General features: G+C 40.0%; 1 protein-coding gene across 1 annotated transcript in view; it reads right to left on the bottom strand.

Moving 5' to 3' along the window:
- The window catches only part of TFAP2D (transcription factor AP-2 delta), a 53,853-nt gene that overhangs the window by 40,134 nt on the left and 240 nt on the right, over positions 1-13,479 (bottom strand). Inside the window, exons 2-3 of the mRNA XM_054024339.1 lie at positions 12,366-12,863; positions 8,923-8,983 (exon numbers count right to left, since the gene is read on the bottom strand). Coding sequence (XP_053880314.1) covers positions 8,923-8,983; positions 12,366-12,863 — 559 coding nt within the window. The remainder of the gene's footprint in view (positions 1-8,922; positions 8,984-12,365; positions 12,864-13,479) is intronic.

Raw genomic sequence — 13,479 nt, 5'->3', positions numbered from 1 at the left:
CCGTTGAAAGGATGCCAACAGGACTACCCCTGCTAGCAAGGCACTGACATAAATAAGTTTTCATAGGACTGGGCCCATTCGCCATAAAACTGATCTTGCAAACCATTCCTTACTTATGCAAAGAGACCTGTTGACTGCAATGGGGCCACTCTCAGGACAAAGCGTTATCGAGATGGGGAAGCGTTTGTAGGATCATGTATGGTGCATAAGCTACGACTGTGGAACGCATGGATAAATGTGATTATTAAGTTACCATCTTTCTTTATCACATGATTTTGTCTTCTTATTTGTCATCCTCATTACTATTTCAACAAATATAACAGTACCGAGGAAAAGGAGAAAAAAAGATATCTATAATTTGGGGAACAGAAAACCCAACTGAGGGACAGAAGATTCTGGGCCCGATCCTTCAAAGTATAGAGTGCCCGAAGCTACCATGAACTTCACTGGGAGATGAGGATGCTGTTGATAAACTCCTTGAAGGATTGGGTGCTTTAATAGGGAAAGGATATTTTTAATTTTTGCTGTAATATTTTGGGGCCCAATCCTATTCCCACTGAAGGTAAAGGGGAAAAATCTCCTTCCCATTTACTTAAATAGGAGTAAAACTGGCTCTTTTGTACTGGACTCTGCTTTGACTTTGTTCTCTCACCCCTAATCTGACCGTCACCTCTTGAAATAGAACTATCAAGAGTTGTGCTAAATAGTTGACCAATTAGCATTAAAAGGAAGTAAATGCCAGTTTTGGGAGAGTATTTGTACTTTATTCCTCTCTTTGCACCAAATGAACTATTTCAGTGCAAAACACTAGCCACCAATAATGATAAATGCATCAAATAATAATAGTAGGAACACCAATGGACTTCACTAACTTACTAGAAACACATCAGTCCTGTCAACACAATGAAAATGTCAGTAAATTACGGTGCAAAGACAGGTTTGTGGATTTTGGTTTTAATTTTTCCCTTTCATATGAATAGAAGATGTACATGATAATGTAGTGTGGTGGAAAATCATTTAGATCCTGATTCATTTAAGCACATGCTTAACTTTAAATCTCACTGGCATACTTAAAGTTAGGCATGTGGTTATGTTGAATAGGGCACATGTGTGCCCATTTATCAGTAGATCTGTGTTCTGTGATGCCTCCCACCCCCCATTAGTTAAAATGCTGTGCATTAATTATTTGTGTTTTAATAGAAAACAATGCTATTGCTTTGTCAGAAATGTGAGACACATATTTCTACTGCTGTCACTGCATTGTGAGTTCATATTTTTTCTGGCCTGTAGCAAATAGCATGTGTATATAGTGCTTTTCTATAAGAATCAGCATAATGCACTAGAGTCATCAGTGAAGAAATGGGTTTTTAAGGAGATAGATGTGGGATTTATTTTATATAAACAATGAACATTAGGTTCTGTTCTTTTATTATTCTATTATTTATGTCTACAGGTGCCTTTAAAATGAATTTCTGGGTTACAATTCATGACACCTTTCAGATTCTTTTTTACCGTGTTCTGAAAATCTGGCAAATTTGCAGTTTCTTACAAAATGGAAAAATGGAAATCCTTTTGTTTTGTTAAGTAATAGAAGAGCTGTCAAAATAGCTACTGATGAGTGGTTTATTTGACACATTCCACCTCTTTTTCTGTGTATGAGTCATTGTGGGCAATTTAGAATTTTCTCAGAATTATTCATCAAATTATTCAGATTCAAATTAATGTCTGTGAAGAACGGCTGCTCTGTAGTTTATTGGTGAGCAGTTCATTATAAATGTTCCAAATTCCAGCTGTGTTGGTTATTTGTGACTGGACAGACTGAATACATATAACCTTTGTAATCAGGTTTCTTACATTTATGAGTTCAAATTGTGTGACTATCTCTCATAGTCACTTAAAACGTACTGTTTCCGTGTACATTTGTGCAATAAACTCATTTACAGAATATTCATGTTAACTAAACACAAAAGGGGTGTGAATGCAGCAGAAGTGATTTTATTTTATATATATATACTATATACTATAAATAGTAAATAATCAGGGGATTTTTTTTGAGGTTTTTGCCCAGCTTTAGGTCCTGACCCAGCAAAGAATGTAAGCACCTGTGTAACTGTAAAATCATGAGTAATATGGTTGAGTTCAGTGGGAACTGCTGAGTTGTCAATACTTTTGAAAATCAAACCACTTAAGTATAGGCCTAAATAGTCAATTAAGAGCCTAACTTTGGGCACCTATGTTTGAAAATCTTGACCTAAGAAGTTAATTCAGATGAAGTAGGGAATGCCACTATAATGGATGCAAAACAAAATAAACAAAAGGACAAGTGTGCTTTTGTTTGTTTTGTTGTTGTTTGTCCTCATCTCACTGGCTTCCAGGAACACAACTGTAAAGATTTCTACAGAGATGCACAAAAGGAAGACATTCAATGGAAGGAGGATGGGTGCTTGATCAATCATAATGCCAACATCATGCAATTATACTGAAGGGATTTGTGCTTTATAATGAGAACATAAATCTTATTTTAATGGTATGGGCTCAAATGCAAAATGTTCAGAGATAAAAGGGAAAAAATCAGTCCATTTCTCTTTCACATCAATAACTCCTAAGCATTGTTAGAGTTTGATTTGTTAATTTCACCTGTCTCCCTAATAGTCAAATGTGTCATAAAGGAGCAGAACTATCTAAAAGAACTCCTAAGACATTAAGGTTTTTTTAAGCAGAAATTCCCAGTTAACAATCTTTTAGCAGATGTTCCAACTCTTCATCCTGCCAGAGATTTGGGGAAATGTGGGCAGGTTTCTTTTTGTTTTTTTTTAATTTGGCTTGCTGTGTTCTGTGTATATGCTGAATGATGAGATTTTGGCACACTATATTGTGTTTTGTGTTGTGCTGTGTGTGTTCTCCCGGTTTGTGTGTGTTGATGAGACTTTGGTACGCTGTGTGGTGTGTTTTGTGTTCCCTATGTTGTATTATGTACTTTTCTCTTCCCTTGTGTTGTCTTTTGCACTCTGTGAGTCTCGTTTGCATGGCGTGCCGCTGGGCGTTGTGCTAGTCGGTGTGCTCTCTCTGGCGGGGGGGGGTGCGCTCGTGCGGTTGGGGGGGCGTTGTATTTGACATATTGTATCATGTCTGAGTGCTGTCCTCGCTGTGTGTGCGTGGCGCGAGATGTGCGACCCTCTTCTACTGAGGTTATGCCTGGGTTGCTTGCTTTGTGTGCTGCTGGTGTGTTGTACCGATGTGTGCGTCTTGTCCTGGTGCGCATATCTGCTTGTGGTGGTGTTCAGGTGCGTGTGGTGTTCTGTGCGCTGGGCGACATGTGCATTGTGGTTTGCTCCCTCTGTCCCAATCTATGCTATGGAAGTTCTGTTTGTGTGGCTTGGATTGTGCGCCGGTGTGTGTGTGTGTGTGTGTGGGGCTGCCGCGTGTTTCAGCCATTCACAGACAGGCCGAGCTGAAGCTGTTGTCTCGCGTTAGGAAGCACAAAAGCTCCCAACCTTGCAATGGAGCAGAAGGTGAAATGTAGCAGAAGGTGAAGAAAATAGCAGAAGGTTAGCACAGAGCGGACTCCCCTGCCCACCAGTAACTCCTTCACTGCCCCATGCTACAGCTGAAGCCACATTTCCATGCAGCTCTGATGGAAACGGGGCGTTTGTTCCCTTCCCCAAATTTCGCAGGAACCCTGATCTTGCAAACATTAGCGACCAGTTGTGGCATTGGTTTGACACCACAAGGGACGATTTTTGCAGGCAAACAAAATCGAATCCCTCGCCCAACCTAGTCACGTGCTTGCCGTTCCCGTGTAGGGCAAAGCAAGCTGCAGGAATGGGTTTTTATTTTATTTTATTTTATTTTATTTGACGCCTAATAAACACAAACGTCTAACGCTGCGCGGATTACAGACCCTGCCTTCTAGCGTAACTCCTCGACCAATTTTTGTTGTTGTCGATTTGAGATTATCTCGGCTGGAACCGCGAAACCTATTAATTAAACAAGTTATTAGGATTTAATGCAATTCAAATTGGCCCCTGAAAAGAGACAGCCGTGTTAATTACAGTGCATTAGGACTCGGGACACAATTATAGGTATTACAGGATTATCAAGACTATTGTACGGTTCTTCAACAGATAAGAGCTGGTGGGGGAAAGGAGGTGGGGCCTGAGAACAACAAAAGGAGGAAAATACAATTAATTGAAAGATTAAACTGCCTTTATGTACAGTACTATATTAGCCTACAGTACAGAATACGCCTATAGATCCAGATCTTATCCTTTGCCCTTAATTACCTGGAGAAAATAAGTTTCCTTTTAGTGGAAAGTTTCACAACATCATTGTAGAACGATACATTATCCTTTGTTATGTAAAACCGAATTCTGCTTTTTTTCGATTTCCTACGTATAGATTTTATTTTGGATACAGAATAGTACTTCTTAGTATTGGAGAAATATAGGAATAGGTATATCCTAGCTTGGGGGGGGGGGGTGAGTGAGAGAGAGAGAGAGAGAGTAGGATAATCTGTCTTGACATAGAGAATATTTAGCAAGCAAGCAAAATAAATTCCCTGTTAACTTTCCTGCCAAACGGGTGTTTACAATTTACATGAAATAAAAACAATAAAAGATATTACCATTCATGTTTCTCCCCAGTTTTCAGTACCACTAGTGCGTAGATTACAGAGATAGTATATGGAAAACACCTTTTACAGCAAGATCTAATCTACCGCTCCTTCCATGTATTACCCGAGGTATCATAAAGGGGAAAATGTATTGGGAAGCTTTATTTTGTTGTTCTGTGTTAACATTGCCTCGAAGAGTCCCCCGCTTAAACTCTCGCCCTTAACGAGTGAGACAGTAGGCTGTAGTTTCGTCATTAAGTGTCTCAAATTAAAATTGAAGATCAGAGAAAATGATCAAGCCACATCGAATCCCTTTCAAATTGTAGGCAGCGCCATAAGTAAATACATAAAAGGCAGAAGAGAGAAGGGGACGCGTCTTTCCCGTGATTTTATTGGCAGACTTTTGGGTGACTGATGCTCGAGCTTTTAAGATTTTGTGTTTTTAATCAAATAAGATCTGACAGTGTTCCTAGCTTGGCATTAATGCTTCCGCATTCGCATGTCAGTCACCTCGAAGCGATCTGACAAACTCAAGATCTCTGCAAACGTGCAGAGTTCAGATCATATTAATTCCCCAAAAATGTTTTGATTCAAAGTAGTTTGTATTTTATGTTGCCAAGGGCAATCGAAAAAGAGCTATTGCCGATAGCCTGGCCTCTCTCTCGTCATGGCCCAGAGGCGATAGCAGTATTTAAGCTTCTTGAAATTAGCCTGGGGCAGGCACGATGGATGATCACAAAGCGAAACAAGAGCTTTTTTTTTTTTTTTTTTTTTTTTTTTTGGAGTTTGCCATCTCGATTTCATAAAACGACTGGGGCCAAATGTCATCGTGTTGTCTTTTTAAATCCAAATATTTGGAGGTGAAGACACTCAAGCGGCGTCTGTTTCATATGCAGGGGGGCTTGGGAGTGGGGTGGTTAGCAAACAAGCCCCCCCAAAATCAAACGGGAAGCGGGCTCTTTGGCTTTAAAATGGCAACCTAAAAGGGAAGGAGTCGATCATAATAAAAGCCTGAGACATTTACTGGGAAAGTGTCAGAGGAGAGGGTGGGGGTTTGTTGGTGTTTTGTTTTGTTTTAATGATCCAAACCCACAGACGACTCCTTGTAAATAGAAGCTTCGTTTCTTCAAGTGATTTCTTTTGAAACAGGCGATCTGAATATTCAACTTTAAGGCACAGCTCCACTCTGTATGTACAACATTAATATGATCTCTGCAGAATTTGGTACTCAGAAATATTAACATATCAAAGCAGCTGCCTGAGGCTAGAGAAGCTATCGATACACGAGCAGTAGGTAAAGTAAAGATTATTGGTTCTGATGGTTGGAGTAGTGGAGCTCCGGGCTATCTCCTACACACCAGTAAATGAAAGTGATAGCATGGGGATCTCTGCATCAGAATCGGTGGCAAATATTTTATCTAGCTGGTAATTATCTCGCCACCACCTAAGTCCTGCAAAAGTCTTTTCCTTTCCGAGCCTCATTGAAGGAAAACACAAAATCATGGCACTGAACAATATCGCAGCCAGCCAGGATGTGTAATGTCAGATCTGTGTTCGGAGACGGATACAGGGGTTTGTTGAGGCTGTTTTTGACTTTTTTGGATTTATTATAATTATTATTCAGGTTGATAAAGAAAACCACGTGGCCTTTAAGACCCCCGCCCCCTCCCCGAACAATAGAATGACTTCTGTTCAAGGGGAAATGACATGAAGAGTTATGTTTTAAAATCTTTTTCTTTCTTTCTTTCTTTCTTTCTTTCTTTCTTTCTTTCTTTCTTTCTTTCTTTCTTTCTTTCTTCGAGTAAAAAAAAAAAAAAAAAAGCCAACCTCATTTTTAAAAAAAATATGTGTGTGTATTAACGAGAAAAAACATCTGACATGAGAGGTTTAAAATATTAGGGAAGCCCAGAATTAATATATTCTTGTTGATGTATCGCTAGACAAGAAGTCTGATGTATTTATAAGGGATACTGTACCGAGCGTAGGCGTAGGATGTTTTGATTATTACTAACACCTATCGCTTTTTTTTAAGTCGGACAACATATTTATTATGCATTTTTAATATACATTTGAAACTTATAGACTCGTCTTTGATATCTACCCCTGACTTCACCAAGAGATAGCCCTCTTGTGCAGCTGCCGTTCGGCATCAGATCAGTGGAGGGAAAACCTTACATTTCCATGCTGGATTTCCTTTACTATCAATCTTTAAATCCTTGAGCACCTTGATCGCTTTAAAAAAAAAAAAGAGTCTTGACTACAATCAGCCACACAGGTAATTGGAAGCTCCTTAGCTGAGCTGGAGAAATTGAATAAACTGGATGTGAGCAAAACGGATATATGAACCCTCTTTCACAAAGGAGATTAGAGTCCAGTCAAGTAGTACAGACATAAACCCCAATTGATGGGAATTAATTCACTCCCCGTCTCTCTTTGATAAGGATTCAGCTTCCTAGAGGTCAGATTTCGGTTCAGAAACGAAAACACTTTCTAAGATATAATTAATATCAACTCAATTGCAAGGAGAAAGAACCAAGGGGAATCACACAGGCGGGGGCACACCCTTTTTATGGACAGATTGCAACAGATAGGAACGGCTAACACACATCCGTGTACAAACAATCCCTTCAACGCCCTGAAGTTTCAACCCGCCATGATTCTCCAGTTCTGCTGCAAATAGAACTGTCGGAGGAATGTTACTCTCAACTTCCCTGTTTTCTCCCACTTTACAGCCGTCTGCAGGGTTGTTTCCCCACCCCCCGTTCATTCCTTTGTGAAATAAGAATTAAATCTAACTTTGCCTCCGAGCCGTTTGGCAGGGACTACATTTTAAACCAGGGGCAATGTAGTGTTATACAGGACAGACTCCAAAGACAACCCCAGGTTGGAAGGACGAGGCAGCCGTCACGACCGCCGGGAAAGAATCCAATTAGTGGAGCTGTTCTTTCAGCACCAGATGTAGTGTCACCAGCCTCCTCAGTGACGGCCCTACCTTTCATCTACCGTCCAGATTGCTTTGGATAATAGCCTCTCACCTGGCTTTTTGTTCTTTCAACAATCACGTTTACACTACCAGGCCCCAGCGTGTTTGTGTTGTCGGGTTTCATTGCGGAACGTTATACTAGTGCTAAAATCTTTTGTAAGCAAATCACTCTTGTTTAAAATATAAGTGGATTCAATTGTGATCCACCCCACCCACCTCCCGCCTTTTGTTTTGGGCTAATTCTCCCCTCCCACAATCACTGGGTCAAGATTTACAATGTTCCTTGCCACGGAACTGGGGATTTCAATCGGTACCTCGGGTTCTAAAACCAGTCGAAAAAATTCGGAGTGGCTCACCATCTGTGTCGGATCTGAATCTATGTTTAATACTAGAGATTTTTTTTTCAATGCAATTTCAATGGCAATTCGTTCCCGTATTTTATTTTTTATTTAAATCTATAGTTTGTCCCGGGATCTGAATAATAACATCGGTTTTATTCTACTTCAATAACACTGTAGCTAATAGTGTGATGAATAAGAACGGACTTTATTAAACGGAAAGTGAATAATTACGGGAAAGAATATTATTTCCAAAGACGTCGGATGGATCTTTGACAAAACCCTTATATTCGTTTTATTCTGAATACATATATTTATGATAAGCATTAGTTTGGGATACAGTATGTCTCTATATTGGGGTTGAATATATGGCCCTCTAGACAATACGGCCTACTTTTGCATCTCTCACAAGTCATAACAGACTTCTTCCTCCCCCACCCCCACCCCACGAATAGTCATGAGCAAGGTATTCCGGAAAGAGAACAGAATAGATTTAGACTTAGACTTCAGATATTTTCAGTAGCAGATGGAATCAAGGGCGGCTTTACCCAGGCAGTTAACTACTTCGTCAATCAGCAATTTATCAACCAGTCTGTAACACTGAGTTATTTATTACACTCATATTTCCAAAACTCTCGCCCTTTGCATACGAGATCAGACTGCAAATTTAACAGCCAGGCGCTAGAGAGCACAGATATTTTAAAATCAAAACGAGAAATCTACCCGAGAAACGGGGAAATAATGAAACAAACAGAAACCTCGATTCGCTTTTTAATTTCGGATAGCTGCCATGAAGTGGGGTATTTGTAAATTACTGATGCACTATAGAGCCATCAAGACACTACATTAGTTTTAATGTGCTTCTCTTTACATTGAAATCATCAATAGTTTTTCGATATATCTGTAATATGCGTACACAACAACAGATAGAGACATAGTTTTTTTTTTTTAAGTCAAATATAGGAAAATATATTTTTTAACCTGCTTACCTCTCCTTATCACCCCACCTTGGCTGTTCAGTACTAGCCCACATTGGGCCTCCACCGACCCCTTAAATTATGAAAAATAAAAAAAAAATCAGTCAGATACCAAAACGCTTAAAATTAAGCAGCGTTTGTTTTTAATACGGAGCTCGGTCAATAACGACAGTAAAGACAAGTATCAGGGGGTAGCCGTGTTAGTCTGTATCTACAGAAACAACAAAGAGTCTGGTGGCACCTTAAAGACTAACAGATTTATTTGGGCATAAGCTTTCGTGAGTAAAAACCTCATCCGAAGAAGTGAGGTTTTTACTCACGAAAGCTTATGCCCAAATAAATCTGTTAGTCTTTAAGGTGCCACCAGACTCTTTGTTGTTTCGACAGTAAAGACAATATTTCAGCAACACATTTCTAAAATGGGATTCAAATTACCTGACAACTCCATACAAATCTCAGTCTAATTCCTTAATTTTCCACTATCCTTGGGAATGTATTTTTTGACAGAATAAGTTTCAGGTTCCTTGCTATTTGGATATAATTTTTTGCCTAGATCGATAGATAGATTTGAGAAGTTTATGTGTATGTATATAAATAGTCTCTCTCTGTGTGTACATGCATACAGTGTGTGTGTGTATAGTGTATACACAAAGAAATTCTCCCAAATATCTGTTGATCTAAACAAATAAAATCTAAGCAACAATGCAGCTGTCAATAATTCTACGAGATATCGATTTCTCTCGTTCTCTATATGTGTGTGTGTGAGTGTACACACATGCACATACCGTGTATATATAACATAGCCACTCATGCACTATGTTCAAGAGAATATATGTGTATGTGTGTTGGCATATATACGAAGAAGTTTGTATTTCTACACATCTCTTCCTTATATTTACTCTAACTCTTTTTTATTTTTAGATCCAATTCCTCCTTTATACATATTTTTGATAGGGATCATGAACGGTTTTTTTTTATATATATACTAGGGGGAAAAACACAATGGAAATGTGGTAAAGACGCATTTTCCTTTACAAACAAACGAGATATTTGACATGAAAGAGTCCTTTAAGGGTGTTAACCTACTCAACAGCCCGTGAACAGTTAAGTAAATGCGGAGGGAGAGTCGGTGCATAATAAAACCCCCACTTTACAAAACAACCTTTACAGTCCTGGCGTTCTCCCCCACTTTCACCCTATTGACGCTGGCCTGTAAGACCCTCCTTTTCAAGGCTCTTTCTTATTTTAAGTGTTCTGCTTTAAAGTGATTATGAAATCAATATGAAAAAAAACTTGGCGACTGAGCATAAATTAAAGCGGTGACGGGAAAAGGTGTGACAGTTTCCTTTGTTGCCCATGGAAAATCTTTTTAGGGGACTGAAAGATGCCACTCCAGCCCCAAGACTGTTTGCATCTGTTAGGCTGACTTAAACCGCCCTCTAAACTATTGGACTTTCACTTAACATTCTGTGCAGGGAAAAGTATATTTACATTTGTTGCATTGGAAATGAGGCATATGCTGATGAACGTTTTAAAAAGAAAGACGGAGGAGAAGGGGAGACTGGTTAGACCACAGTTTTGGTTTATAGTACGCCTGTCCGCTCTATTTCAGTTTACCACCAAAACACCTCCCACTAAACACACGGTGAAATTAACAAGCCCGAAAGTGTGTTTTGAAGCAACTAAATACATACATTCAATTTCTCCCCGATGAGTCTTTTCTATACCTCAATATATTTCCCTCATCTGTCTGGAAAGAGAGGGGGTGAAAAATAAGTGTAAGGGAGGGTGCCAAGATGCAGGGGAGGGGAGGAATCAGGTTTATTTTTTAAATGAATTTTGATCAAATGATGAACCTTTTCCCCTATTTTTTTTCAAAGCTGTTTATTTCTATTTTTTAATAAAAATGAATCTGGAGCTGGCAGCTTAACCAAGTTTTATTATTTCTACATTATTATGATTTGTAAGGGAAACATGTTGTTTGGTCGGATGACATTGCATAAATGACCAGTTGAATGGCACTAAGTCGAAAATTGGATAAAGTATGGTGCTCTTTTGCACAGGATTTAAGCATTGTCCACTGCCTTGCAAACGTTCTTAATCCCCTCTTTTGAAAGATACAAGGCTTTGTGCCTGGCAAAGAAAAAAAATTTGTACAGATACAAAAAAATCAGCAGCAGACGTGGTTATAAAAAGGAGTAAATAGGTTTTAGTTGGGCTAAGAAGTGAATGGCAGATTTTGGGGGGGGGGGGGTTGGACATAAGGGGAGCCTTATGGAAAATATAAAAAAAAAAATACCCAGAGAATATACAATTATTTAGTGAATTTAAATGTGGAAAAATCAAGATTTATAGAGTTTCTCCTCCAAAGCGATCGAACAGATAATACGATTTGGTTGGTACTATTTCCCCCCCGCCCCCCAATAATCCCTTGCTCCGAAGTAAATAGGGAGGAAAATCTTTCTAATGGGGCTCTTCTTAGTTCTCCAAACTTCTGGGTTTTTTTAGAGCAGCTGACCCCTATGTATGGGGGAAAGGACAACATAGCGTGCATTGTGGGAATGGAGGCAAAGACTGAGGGGAAGTAAGTACAGTAAATACGGTTAAATCTGTTTTAGCCTGGCTACCTCTGGAGTGAACCCGGCTCCTTAGCTTGTTTTAAGGGAAAGTATTTGTATTTAACTTTTTAAAAAATATGTATTGTTCTAAATGATAGTTTTAAAAATACATTTTAACTTGGGACAGAGACGACTGGATATGAATTCTTAGTTGATGGTAACGGATTCATAATTGACTATAAACTAGGTTAGATAGATAGATAGATAGATAGATAGATAGATAGATAGATAGATAGATAGATAGATAGATAGATAGATCTGCATCCATATCTATATGTCTCAAGACCTTCATTATTTTAGTCAAACATTCATTTTATGCTTTACTTTTTGCTTTAACATTTCATCTATCGCAGTTAAACTAAGGGATATGTGCAGGACACTATGAGATTTAAAAAAAAAATCTCATAGCAGAGATATTTTTTCCTGACGTTTCTCCTTCCTCCTCCCTCGATCTATTTGGATTTGTATATGTGTCCGCGGGTTAATTAAATATACACATTACCACATGTTAGGAAAGGGAGAAAAACGGATTTAGATGGATTATTTTGTAGCCATTTCGAGTGCCCTTGGTTTGGAGGAGATACACACAAACACACACACAAACACACAGATCTCGTGATTAACTGGCCAAACCGCACCTGTTTCAACTCAGCCACCACCTACAACCTTAATCCAGGTGTGAGGTTATTTGTCCGGCAAGAGAACTACATGTTTTCAGTTTTGGACCCAGGTAATGTTCTTGTGCCTCCACCCTATATATGTGATCGGTGTGAGAGCGATCCTGAAGCAAAGAGGCTATGAGGATGTATCATCGAAGGTATATTGCATGCTATTTACCTGCAAATCGTCTGTCCCCGAGGCTGCAAGCCCGAGGCTTGGTCCTGGCAGGAGTCTTTGATCGGGATGCATCCCATATTGGGACCCATGGCTCATAAGAGATAAGTCGTGGCGCCGGTAAGCATCTAAACACCCCAGCTCTCTCCTCTGCTCGTCCAAGCAAGAGGATTTGAGAGCCCGGGCGTTGTGCAGGTTAATAAAATCGGTGGGTTCCCCATGGTGGATCTGCTGATAGTATTGCTGCGAGTGGTGGAGAGAATTCAAGGAGTAAGCATCAGGGTTGACTGCCGGGTGGCCGTGTTGGAACTCGTAGTGGAAGGACTGGTGGTGAAGTGGTGTGTACTGGTGATTAGTGGAGAAATACGGGGAAGCAAACTCAGTGCCGGTGGTGGAGTAAGTTAGAGGCGAAGAGGAGGAATAGGCGACAGTTGAGTTGGCCACAGACTCCAGACATCCAAGCTGCATCAAACGATAGCTGTTTGATCCGTCATGACGTATCTGAAAGGAAGAAGGGAAAAGGAGACCCAAAAACTGGAGGTTTGTCATTTAAAACACCGTGTGCGACTCCGCCAAGCACCCTACCCTGCATAGCTTCCCCCCAGTCAAGGTGCCTAGCTCCAAGCCGCCCCAAGGTCGCTTCCCCAACACCTTGGGCGGGTGTCACGCAGGTCTGTTAAAAATAATAAATAAACACCCGAACCTGCCTTAGTACAGTCGAGCGAAAACGAATCCACCGCACAGAAATACAAAAAAAGGGACCACAACCAAAAATACTGATCGCAGCCTCTGCTATCTGGGAGTGAAACAAAAAGTCATCGCACAGAAGGGCTTTAACTCCACGGGAACACCCAGAAGGGGGGAAAAAATCTCGCCCTTGTATTATAGAGCATTACATATCTAGATAGATAGCTGCCGCCTTCTTGTGTTTGGAACCCCGGTTTCTAAGGAATCCCGTCACATTGTCCCCATCAAATGTTCCTAGTGGAAGGCGATGCTCCATCCTTGCCACATCTTCCCGTTTCTGGCGATTTGATTATTTTCCCCCCAACTTCATTATATTATTAGGGGTCTTATTCTGTTTTCGTGCTGGGACTGTTTGAACGTGGTAATGAGT

This window comes from Malaclemys terrapin, chromosome 3 (assembly GCF_027887155.1).
Source record: "Malaclemys terrapin pileata isolate rMalTer1 chromosome 3, rMalTer1.hap1, whole genome shotgun sequence".
Lineage (NCBI taxonomy): Eukaryota > Metazoa > Chordata > Testudines > Emydidae > Malaclemys > Malaclemys terrapin.
The sequence above is the reverse complement of the archived record's forward strand: the minus strand, read 5'-3'. Positions and strand labels throughout refer to the sequence as shown.